Source organism: Centrocercus urophasianus, unplaced genomic scaffold (assembly GCF_019232065.1).
Source record: "Centrocercus urophasianus isolate 14NV4802_14NV808 unplaced genomic scaffold, USGS_Curo_1.0 seq_29, whole genome shotgun sequence".
Taxonomy (NCBI): Eukaryota; Metazoa; Chordata; class Aves; order Galliformes; family Phasianidae; genus Centrocercus; species Centrocercus urophasianus.
In genome coordinates this window covers 6,041,550-6,053,765 of record NW_024884855.1, presented here as the reverse complement: position 1 = coordinate 6,053,765, position 12,216 = coordinate 6,041,550, and the positions used below count along the sequence as shown (strand labels likewise).

The window sequence follows — 12,216 nt, the reverse complement described above, 5'->3', positions numbered from 1 at the left end:
GACAGTAGGTGGTAATGGGAAAAGAGGAAGAATGGATTTGGATAAAGGACTATGGGAAATACAGGAGTTATATTGGCAAGAACTGAGGAAGCTTTGTCAGACATGGAGGTCTGAAGCCTTTTCTTTGTCCCTTCATCATGATTGCATGGGGAGCTCTTAAGTTTTTTCTGTCTGCTGGCTGAGTAATAGTCCTCAAGAGCTGAAGAAAAGAAGGGGGTAGGGGAGCTTAGAAGGAGCGTGCCAATCAGATAGAGCTAGCACTTAACATTGAGGCTTAGGTGATGCACTGAACACTGAAGATGCAGCAGAATAAGCTGCAGAAGACTGCAAGCTGCTCCTGTTAGACAAGGGAAATGGTGTGAATGGCCTGCTTTTATTCTAGTGGGGGGGGAAAGAAAAACCAACACAAGAAAAGAAAGAAACATCTCCTTCATATGGTGTTGTTGCACAAACACACTGAGAAAGGTTCATGTGCACAAAGGGTGATTAGTGGGGTCCATTGCTGGTGGAACACAATGGTCAATATCATTTACAGAGAAAAATGGAAATGTAAGAAGAGGGAGGAAAAAAAGGACAGAGAAAGCTGTCCAAGATGCCAGGTGAGAAGTGCAAGTTGGGGCAGAGGAACATCCTTTCTTGGGCATCCTGTCCAGCACAGCAGGTGGTTCCCTTCCCCATAATACTTTCCCATGACAACTGTATTGGCAGTATAGCTATTCATCAAAATCATCATTAGATCTTCCCAGTTATGCAATTATTAGTGTTAAATGGAACACACTTTGGGCAGTGGATGGTGCTGCATGGTATTAGATATGATCTAGACATTAAGGATTTTTATGATGGAAATGATAATAAAAATAATCAAAGTTTCCTCATTTCAGCATCACGGGTAATTCACTACGCAGTGCTTTGTTTAACAGGTTCAGCTCTAGATATACATTTCAACGGTGTGAATGTCGCATCCATCAGTAGGGAGCTGGAAGATCAAGAAGGCAGTGACCTTGGATTAGCAAGTAAGCGGCTCAAATCGTAAAATCAAACTACGAATCACTTGAAGGAATTTTATTTCTCACCTTTCTAAGAGTTTACTCTTCACAGTTGAGACAACAGTGACTGTGCCAAATAGTTCTCGGTTCTGTTCTTCCTGTTTAATTTGAGATGTAAGCAGGTTAGACTGCTGTCATCCTGCCTGTCATTTGGAAGGGGTTGCTCGATTAAAAAGTGCTTTTGGCATGCCCTTGGGGCCATGGGCAGAATAGCTGCTGGAAGGACTGGCTTACACTTATAGAATGTCCTGATGCATTTATTGAAAATCCTGACCACAGGCAATCTCTGCTCTGGTTCCTCCTGCTCTTTCTTCACTGACATCGGTGTTTGCAGGGCTGTTTCTTATACCTTTTTTCTCACTCCTTGCTGCTTTGCAGCTTTTTGCCCTCTTACATGCCTTTTCCCAGAAGCAGCACCAGTGCTGCTGATGGGTTTGGCTGTGTGCTGCAGCAGCTCTGCACTGCGGGTGGCTGGGAAGGGCTGTGCCCAGCATGGGGCAGCGCTGGCCTGTCCTCACCCACAGCCTTGCTACTCGATGCTGGTTGTGTTGGGCAAAATCCAGTAGATGTGAGGAATAACTCGAGTACTAGAAAAGAGATGGCTCTGTGAAACCCCATACAGTGGATCTCAGGCTCTTAAAATTTGAGAGTTCTTACTGGGCCAGATTCTTAAACTAAACTGCCTTTACTGTGTTGCTCCCTTGCTTCTCCTGCAAACAGAGGTGTAGGTTTATTGTTTGTTATGTCACATACATCTCTGGTCTGTCCTGTATCTTCCTTAGGCAGTTGCTCAGGAGACTTTGCCAACACTTCCTGAGTATCCCATGATATATTTTTGAAGACATTGTTGCAGTGCAGCTTATAATGAGCATTATTTTCTTCTTTTTTAATATTTCTAAAAAGATGTTTTCTCTGATGACATAAATTCATCAGTTTTAAGCAAAAACAGAAAACCATAATAATGAGTCATGATTTCAAGTATAACTCACTTGACTGCTCTATTTTCTCCAAGGAGAAGGTGATGTCATTTTTACTGCTATTCAAAATTATTGATTAAAATCTTTACAGTAAATATTGAACTGTTTCCTGATTGGGGAAAACCAATGCATCTGTTCACAGTTATTCAAGCAAGTGCATCATTTAACATTCATTCTAAAGATACCTTACTTTTATTATTGCCATTATTTTGGAAAATTATGAGCAATACATGTTTGATTATATTATTTATTACTTTGTTTCAAACTTAGTTTCTGTAGACTTAAGTACATTTGACATTTAAAATCTACTGAACAAAAGTATGTAAAAGAAAGAAATTGAGGTATTTCTGACTATTACTCAGTAAAACATTTTAAGGTATGTAGTCTCACTTTCTCAACTCTAGTTTATGTATTAAAATACAAAACAAATTTTTATTACCCCTTTAAGTTCCACTCAGTTTTTCCATTTGCTTTAGTTGGCTGTAAATATTTCTGAGTCAGATAACCTGATCTGAAAAATGTTTTCTCTCTCTCTGTAGCCGCAGATGATGGCACTGCTTCTAAGTGTTCAATTTTAAAATGTTTCTTACAATAGCAGATAAATAATACATTGTTTATTAGTGGCAGGTATTTGAATATGCAGTTTAATTTTAAGAATACTTGCAGAGCTGTGTCCTGCTTTGGAACTGATTTTTATTTTTTATTTTTTTGTGCATGCTTAGGTAAAAGATTACTGGAAAGTTCAGCACCTGTCAATATTCCAGGTTCTCTTGTTCGTTCCTCCTCTCTACATTCATCATCATCCCTTTCAACCTCTCCACTCAATTCTCTTTCACAATCACTTTCTCAGTCTTTTGTTTCATCCGCTATGGTCCCTCACCAACAGCAGCCTCAGCCTTTGAAATCAGAACAGAATATATTGGGCACCTCTGCCTCTTCTCACAACTCGTTAGGTAAGTAGGCTGAAGGCTGCACTGCTGTGTTTTAAGAGGGGAATCCATGGCAGCTCAGGAGGGTTCAGCTCGAGGCTGTGCAGATTTCTCATGATCTGGAAGACAAAGCCCAGCTATTATAATCGTTAACACTGCTGACAATGGTGTTAAATGGGGTAGGTGGGAGGGAGTTCCAGGAGTTAATTTTTCCTTCCTAGTGAAGACAAAAAGTGTTCTTGGAAGAGGAGATATTTACTTAGGCATTTGAAAGATAAGAGTAGGCAGTAAGAACACGTTTTAGCTACAACTTTTGTTAATGGAAAATAGAAAATAGAAAGGACTAAAATGATGTATGGACTTCCGGGAGCAAAGGTTTTTGTACATGAATTATTCCCACCATTTCTTCTCCTTTTGCTGACTGTGCTCTCTTTTAATAAAAGCAGCAAGAGAAAAGCATGTGGTAAGTTTTGTGAATTGTTCCAGAACTAGAAATATTTTCCAGACTTTTATGTTTCTGAAGGTAGTCAAATAACGAGTCTTGCAGGTAAAAGTGTAAGTTTAGCGTTTGCAGTGCGTTTATGTAGTTCTGCATGTGAAACATTTTGCAGCAGGGTGTGCAGACACTACTTTTTGTTTTTCAGGTTTAAATGGTGTTACAGGGAGCATGTGGGACTTTGTAACTGGGAATTTCTCCCCCAGCCCATCCCCAGTTCTGAGCAGTGGCACTGCCCCCTCCGTGAGTTCAAACAGCAGTGGGAACGAACTGACTCGAGTTAGACAGGAACTTGATGATGCCAAGAGAAAACTGAAACAATGGGAAGAATCTTGGCAACAAGTAAAACAGGTACATTCATTTACGGTAGTATTACATTTTTTTCTGTATTTAGTAAACATGCACCTCCAACTGTTTTTCCTTTTTACAAGTTTTATTATCCTTGAACCCAGAGTTTTTTTTACAATCTATCAAGTGAACTGACCATGAATGATGTTTTTTCCCTTTCCTAAATGAGCTGGCAGCGTAAAGGAAGCAGACCCTTTAGTGCTGAACAGCTGTGTGTCTCAGTGTAAAGTAACTAAAGACACACATTCCCTCCTGTACCTCTTTCCACTGGTAAGCACGTGCAAACACACACACAAAAGCTTGCTAGCAGCTCTGGCTGCATGTTGTGCCTGGATGACATTCAGCCTTCTCAGCAGTCAAACCAGGCTCTTGACAATTGCCATTCCAGTGCATTTCCTGTAGTCCTTTTCTTCCTCTCACATCATATTCTCTGTGATAAGGAGTAGCAAAGTACCTCTGCTGCATTCTGGCAGGTTTTAATGTCTCCTGACACTGAAATTTGAGCACGTGTTCCGTTCGTAGAGCTCCATAAATGTGACAGTAGGATAAGTAGGGAAAAACATTAAATTGACCATAATTACACTGTTGTGTTTAAAATTAGAAATGTGCACCTTTGAAGGCTTTTGAATTTACTCTTCCATTTTTAATTGAAAAAACAATTTTTCTTACATTCTGGAAATCATTTTCTCTCAGGCATGTGATGCATGGCAGAAAGAGGCTCAAGAAGCAAATGAACGTGCTGATGTTGCATCTGCTGACAAACAACTCGCTCTTCAGAAGAAGGAAGCAGTGGAAAATAAATTGAAAAAGCTGAAGGTGCAATTAGCTGCCTGCCTGTCTACTGCATTACCTTACATGGAAAACTATGGAGACATAGAAAAAATATCCTTGCCAAAGCTTCGCTCCTTACAAAGCCGGCTGCACTTAGATTTAGGAACAATAGATGAGGTGAGTTTCTTCATCTGTGTAACTATTTTTGCTTAATTAAAACTGACAGCTCAGTAAGCTTCAGTGAGATGCACATGCCAGGTTTAATTTCAGAGAGCATCACTGATCTCAGTGTTAAGTCTTTCTGTCTGGACTACGTGATGTTCAGAGTTCTCAGCCTGATAGATTCTTCTGATTCTTTTGATCAGCTATCAGAGTAAATGACAAGCAATTCACGAGGGTTCTGAGGGTGATTTTAAATAAAGAAATAAATAAATAATCTGAAAAAGCTTAAATTGCCAATATTTCAGCCACTACCTAAATAAATTACAAGTTGTAGTAGATAAATGTAAACAATTACACATTATTCGCTTGTTTAGAATGTAGGTGGTGAGGTTCTGCACTAGGAGTTTGTGTAGTCAGAGAGGCCAGTACAGACTTGGAGCATAGAATCACTGGCAATCGATGGGACCTCTGGAGATCATCTGGTCCAATGCCCCACTCAAACAGGGTCAACCTGAGCAGATTGTTACAGCCTGGCCCAGAAGTGTTTTGAATATCTTCAAGGATGGAGATGCTGGAACCTCTGTGGGCAGCCTTGTCCAATGTTTGACCACCCTCACTGTAAAAGTGGGATTTCCTGTTCTTATCATTTGTGCCTGTTGCCTCTTCTTTCACTGGATACCATCAAGAGGAGGCTGTATCTTTTTTACTTCTTCCCACAAGGTATTTATATACACTGATAAGAATCCCTCTCTTCTTTCAGCTTCTCCTCGTGTCGGATGCTTTGGTCCCTTAGTCACGTTAGTGACAACAGTGCTGCATTCCACCTTCTCTAAAACCCATACTTGGGTTCTGCCAAAACATAAGATGCTCTTTTGCTGTCAGATGCAGAGCATTTCTCAGGGCTGTCAAAGCTTTGAAAGTCATATTCCCTTCCTCTGAGCATAATCAAGGGAGATGATAGTGACAGTGCCTCATTCCTACGTCAGACTGTCCTGAGCTGAGCTTGCTTTTACATTACATTTTATTCTACAGTCTGGAAGGGCAGTGATAGCACACGTGATGGCAGTTCTTTTTGCTTTGACTGTCACTGAACAGTCCAGACAAGAAAAAAGGTAATATTTCCTTCCACTTACTAGAACAGTCTGCCATATTCCTGTGCCTGTTAGAGTTCAGCACCGTATTCTCTGTCTCAGTGCTCCTCCTGTCCAGTGCCATCTGTATCAGCATGAACTGTTGCCTTAAAGAAAAGCCAGGCTCTCCTTACCGGAGGTTAAAACATTATTTACGTCTCTGGCAATGAAGATAGGTGAGACTTGCTATTGCCAGGCTCCTGTGCTGAGTACATTTGCTTTAGGGATCACTTGTTTTTCTCCTGGGGGATTTTAAATAGAAGCAAAACAGTCCTGGCATCTCCTATCTGAACCAAGTCATTAGATCCTGGGGCAGAAGTCATCTCAGCCAGACTGGGCTGTTCACAATTACCAGCCTTCACAGCTGCTCGGCTTCTCAGGTTTCCTTTACCACTGTGGCCTCTTCTCACCTGTCTCTTCCATCCAGGAGAAAGGTGCTGTCTTAGTGCAATACACAGTGTTGTGGATGTTTCTCTTACCCCGAAGATGACTCTCTCAAAAATGAATATGGCTTTTAGATGCCGTTCACTTCTTCCTGTCCCTTCATAAGGTTGATGTGGTTTACCACATGGAGACATTATTTGCATCCATCCCAAATCCATCCCTGTAGCTTTATTCGAAGTGTAGCTTATCTGGAAAGCTTCCATTTTGTCTTAATGCAAACACCTCTCACAACCTAAGAAAATGTAACAGTACTTTAAAATGTCAAAACAAGGAAATACACGATAGTAAAAAAGGCTGACTTTTTTTTTCTTTCTTTGCATCACTTATCCCAATGGTGCAGAAAAACTGCAGTCCAGAAGTGCTAACCTAGATATTTTCTTGTCTAAGTGCACCTGTACTCCTCCAGCTGCTGTTGTAATGGTTGTGCATGCTCAGATCTTACAGCCCTCGCCTTGGTTATTCATCATGCAAAACCAATATTCTTTGTGTTGTTAAAGTTTTTGTCAGCACAGCTAAGCATAAAGTTGCTAAAGCATAACTGTACAGTTTGGAATCCTTTTACTAAGTGCAGTAATCATCTTACAGGTGATTTTTCAGCTTCAGTCAAAGAAGTGTGTAGTATGTCAAGAAGGTGATGGTAGCACTGTCCTGAATCCATGTCAACATTACATACTTTGTGATCACTGTGCAGCTAAGCAAGAAGAATGTCCCTGCTGCAAGAAAAAAAGTAATCTGTGGTAACATACAGGCATGGTACTCATATCATGTTAATGAATGAAATATATTTTATGCTTTTGTATTTTGTATAAGAATTATATAAATCACTGATAATTAATCCATTTAATAGCGTTAGACTGATTTCGGTTTTGATGTGAGAAACTCAGTTGCTTTCCTTGCTCACCTTTACATATCAATATCAGCCAGCTTCCAGTAGTCTCAAGGTTCTTTCATTCCAGCCCAATCCCACCCCAGTCTTTTCCAACTCCCGCTCTCATTCCAAGTGCACAAGGTACTTCATAGGTTCATTTGCACTGCAGAGTTTTGTAGAAATCTTAGCAGATGAATGAAAGCACTCTCAGCTGTTACTGTCATCAGCAGAGGTGGATACACAGGTGCACTAAGCAGGCACTGAGAGCAAGGCCCCAGCCAGTCTGCTCTGTGTGCTGTGCTGAGCCATGCTGGGAATCGGTCTAACGCTACGTTTACTTTGCTGTTTGAAAAACTATGATTACTATAAAAGCACTTTTTAATTATTTTTTGTTGTTGTTGTTGGAGGATATATTGTAAATTGCTTTAAGCTGCTTTCTTGGTCTTAAGCTTATTTTTTAATACACAATAATATGATGCTTTATATGTGTACTGTGAATTTCAAATATTTCATAGGTTTTACTGTTAAATCATAAGCAGATTAAATAGACGTGAGAACTTACCTAGATTTTTTACAATTTGTAAGTTAACTGCATACTGCAATATTTATAAATGTACCAGTGGGAAGAAGAACAGTAAGGCACATCTGCTCTCATATTTAAAGACATGTTTTAAATTTTGTGGAGCGGATCACTTTGAGTACAGTGCTGTGCATTTGCCTATTTCTCTTGGTTTCCATATTTGTAGTCTTAAACTTTTTGTACCTTATCTAACTTGTGTGGTACTTGTTGGGAGCAGACACGTGTAATAACTTTTACCAAGTGCCTATGCCAAATACCCTACAAAATAGCAGAAGACAAAAAGAGGATTTTGCAGTTAATTCTATTGCTTAGTTTTGTGTCATACAATATGATAATGAGAATATGTCTCCTGCTTTTGTAAGTATTTTGAAGTAAATGTTTTCACTAATGAGGCAACACGTGAAAGGAGCTGCGGAATGACTTTGATTTGTCACCAGGCAGTGGCACTTTGACGTACTGATTCTTCTAAAAGGTGGTAATGTACTTCATCCTGGTTGTTGGGAATGTGCAATTTAGGAGGAGAAGTTAATTAATCCTCGATGTTCACACTGTCTGTGTTCAGGTTAACTGCCCGTGTTACTCCTTCTTTTGTTAAATCCACGTGAGATGCTCGTACAGCTTACACTAAATGACCTCCTACTGTGTTACATGGTTTGTATCTCTGTATCGATGTATTCAGTACAAGAAGTGAGCTCACAGGCAGAGAAGTTAATCTATTTAAAGTTCTTTCATGTTGAATCAAAAAGCAAAGTGTGTACTGAAATCTTTATTGTTGAAAAGGAGCTTAAATGAAGGTGTCCTTGTGGGGTTTTGTGGTCGTTATCTGAAGACGTGAGTCAGCAAAGAACCGAACCACGGCGCATCTCTGTGATAACTCAGTGTACACTGCTGCATCCTAAGGCAGGAAAGGGGACAGTTTGCAGGAATGTGAGAGACCTTTCAAAAAGGGAAGGGAAGTTACAAGCATTAAATATATTTTTACTTATTCCTATTTCGGAAACTTCTTGAAGATCATAGCGGTCCATTTTAAATAAAGGATGAAGTTGGGTTTAAAATGTGATTTTGTTGACTCACAGCTTCTCTACAATTTTTGCCTCAAGAAAAGTATAAAGTTAAACTGGTGGCATTTTCAAACACTTCTGCACTTTTGTATCCTAACATTAAGATACTGCTCTGTTCTCAAGGTGTAGTCAGCCTCAGGCTGTGATGAAAAAGAGGTCTGGCGTTAGCTGTCAATGTCTTCATGCATTTGTGCAGCCTTTGACAAACAGTGGTTTTTGAACCATAACCGCACAGTGGGTGGAACAGAGCAGAGTTATTCATGTGCGATAACTTGGGACAGTAAGTAAATCAAAGACTAACGTGTGATTGTGGTTGGAAATTGGTACGTGTTCAAACAAGATTTTGCTTTGGCTACCAGAGTACCATATATAACCACGGAGAACTATCTCTGTAACTATATAGGACACAGTTTTCTGCAGCTGTTGTACTCACAAGCGTGTTTAGAAGTGTCTTAATCGACAATTTTGCTTTGGTATTTTAAAGGAAACCAGCCCACATCTCGCTGCCGATATTCGTCTCCTAAGAGACACAGAAGGATGGTTTTGTCCTGTCGTATCAGAGTTTGTTGTACTTTGTGGGAATTTTTGTGCGTTTGCTTACAATCCCACAGCTATTGGTGCTCTCCTTCTCTCTCTGTTTATTAGTAATTGGTGCTTTTCCAAGTCTCATGACACTAACAAAAAAGGAATTTAAGTGGTAACTGCATCAGGAATCGTCCCACTGATACACACAGTTCATTTGCACTGCGGTTTCAGAGGAGATGGACTGAGATGTTGAGTCTTATTTTTGAAAAGTTGTGCGTTTCGCAGTGATGTATCTCAAAAACAACAACGCATAACCCACAGCAACATCAGCATGGAGTATTTTGCAGATGTTCTCTGTAAGCTTCTCTTGTGCTGAATTACTCAGCAACAACCACTGACAAACAGTTAGGTGGAGAAAGAAACACAGATGAAAAGTGTGTACACGTGTGTGAAATGCCCAGGCACGCTATTGCTACAGGCTGATCCTCAGGTCATTGCTTCAACCATTCATGCAGTCATAGGAAAATGTTAGAGCTGTTTTTCAAAAAATATTCTGTGAGACATCATAGCAAACTTGGCCGTATCTTAGTAAAAACAAACCAGCTGCACAACCAAATACGTGTCCGTGACATGGGCACCTTAGAATGGAGGACCGTAAGGTCTGTGCAGGTGATTACTCAACACGTTTATTTTCTTATATATTCCCATCCAGAGTCTTCTAGTATTAAATACAGGTAGTAATATTATCACTGCCTGTTTCTGTAACTGTGGTCATTATCAGACCTTAATTACTTATATATATATATAAAATAGCAGTTATGCTTTACAGAAGTCATGGAATTATTTTGATCATCGCTGTGAAAAGAAATTTTTGCTCTTCAGTCGTTGGCTGCGGCAGCGGGGAGGTGCAAAGGAGTAAAGGAGGTGCGAAGGAGAGGCGTAGCGCTGCGTAAGGCCGTGCGTTAAGCGCCCTGAGCTACCGAGGTTGCCGGGCCGGGACCAGGAGGAAGCGGAGCCCCTGGCCGCCCCGGCTCTGCTCTGCTGACGCTCACGGCCATCGCCGCGGAGCGACGTGTCTCTAGCAAGAAGGAAACAAGGCAGCACGCTGCAGGCCGCTCTGCTCTCTGGGTCCGCCACGCTCTATGGTCATCGCTCTTCCAAGCGGCATCGCGCACGCGTTCTGCGCAGCAGAAGTACCGCTCCTATTCCTAACGGCAGCGAGCCCTGGCGCGGTCTGCAGGTGGCATCGCGCACAACCGCGTTTCGCATTGCTGTGCAGCACTCCGGCAACGAGAGGCAGGCGCCGAAGCGGTGTTCTTTCCTCCTACCCGCAGGGCGCCTTTTCCCGATCGTGCCGCGTATCGGCCGACCGATTCCTGCTGCTTCCGCGAAACCTTCCGGCCCCCCACACCATTCCCGCCCCGCCGAGGCGCGCCAGCACCGCGTCTGTCGGAGCGCCGCCTGCAGTACCGCGTGCCGACCTGCGGGCGGCAGCAGCGCGTGCCGCGGTGCCAGTCAGGGATCGTGCCGCGAAACGCCCCGCTGGGGCGCAAATCTAACGCGAGGTCTGACCGCTGAGCACGGCTGTGTGACGAATCCTTAGCACTGCCTGCGCCTCTCCGTCAAGTAAAAGCCACCTTTACTCCCGCAGCTGCTCAGCTATGTCCAGTTCGTTCACCGCATACTTTTACATCCAAAATGTAACAAGATTGTTAGCTGCAGCTGATTTTCCTTTATCCACCAATGACACAGAAGGATTTTACCTAAGTTACGAGTGACTGCGCTCCCAGTAACTGCACCCCGTCAGTACGCAGCCTGTGCTGTGGCTCTGTGAGTCGTATCCATCCACGGCTGACACACAGCCCGACCCGCTGCACAACGGCCCGTCCTGTCACAGCACTGCAGCCGGCTCCTCATGCTGAAAAAAGGCTGCTACATGAGAAACTTCACCACTTGTGGTGTTTGTAACATATCTGACAGATGCTGCAACAGCTTCTTCTGTAACATTTGTACCTTAGAAGGAGAGTGAACGTAGAAAGAATTTACTAAGACAAAAACACAGTAGCCACAAATACAGCCATCAGTCTGTCTTCATGTTTTCCACCTGACTTATTCACCCTGTCTCATCTGCTACTGCACCTCCTGAAATCGTGCTCAGCAAAAATAGCTGAGATAAATCTACGTAAGTGGAAAGCTCTGTGGCAGCTTTAGTAGCTGCCATCATTCAGCTCCCAGGAGCTTTTGCAAATAAGCTGAGCACAGGTATACAGATAGCAGTTGTCAAACAGACTTTAAAACTTGCCACAGCTTCACCTGAAACATAGCTTAAACCAGCCAAGAGTTTAATAAGCCGTGTCCAGCCTGGGTCACATTTAGGGAGCTCTGCCCTGCAAGGTCTGTCTCAGTTCACAGCGCAGCCTGGCAGCCCATGATATCCAACCCTGGGTGCCAGTCCCAAGCAGTAGCAGTCAGATACTGCAGCTTCAGTGCTGTCATTCACCATGCATTGCACACAGACCAAATCACAAGCATCAATATGCAGATATTAGCAATCTTTTCCTAGAAAAAACATTTTCTAGGACACAAAGCATTCTCAGATATTCCAGTCTAGACATTGTGAAACATGTTATATGTAACACCAGTCACTGATTTCCAGCGAGTCAGACAGCAACTTGAGATCATCAATGTAGTGGTACAGTTTGATGTTATTAGGATCATCACAGTCTGCTGGGTCACACAGCACTGAGTTACGACAATAGGTTGGTGAATGCACATACCTTGCTGCAGGGCCTGAAAGGTCTGCTGCCTGCCTCCACACATAAATGCAAACTGATCTTCTGATTCTTCATGAACGAGAATACTGAGAAATGCATTTGCCA

General features: G+C 42.2%; 1 protein-coding gene across 7 annotated transcripts in view; it reads left to right on the top strand.

Annotated features, from left to right (window-relative positions):
• UNKL (unk like zinc finger) overlaps nt 1-8,811 on the top strand; it is a 31,948-nt gene extending 23,137 nt beyond the window's left edge. For 4 of the 7 annotated variants that reach the window (XM_042827775.1, XM_042827778.1, XM_042827777.1 and 1 more), the window contains 5 exons: nt 921-1,013; nt 2,746-2,976; nt 3,597-3,799; nt 4,490-4,744; nt 6,889-8,811. In XM_042827775.1, the coding sequence (XP_042683709.1) occupies nt 921-1,013; nt 2,746-2,976; nt 3,597-3,799; nt 4,490-4,744; nt 6,889-7,044 (938 nt within the window). In that variant the 3' untranslated portion in view covers nt 7,045-8,811. Of the gene's footprint in view, nt 1-920; nt 1,014-2,745; nt 2,977-3,596; nt 3,800-4,489; nt 4,745-5,103; nt 5,450-6,888 lie in introns of all 7 variants that reach the window. The other 3 variants (XR_006170392.1, XM_042827779.1, XM_042827776.1) reach the window with 3 other exon arrangements.
• Nucleotides 8,812-12,216: the final 3,405 nt, after the last annotated feature.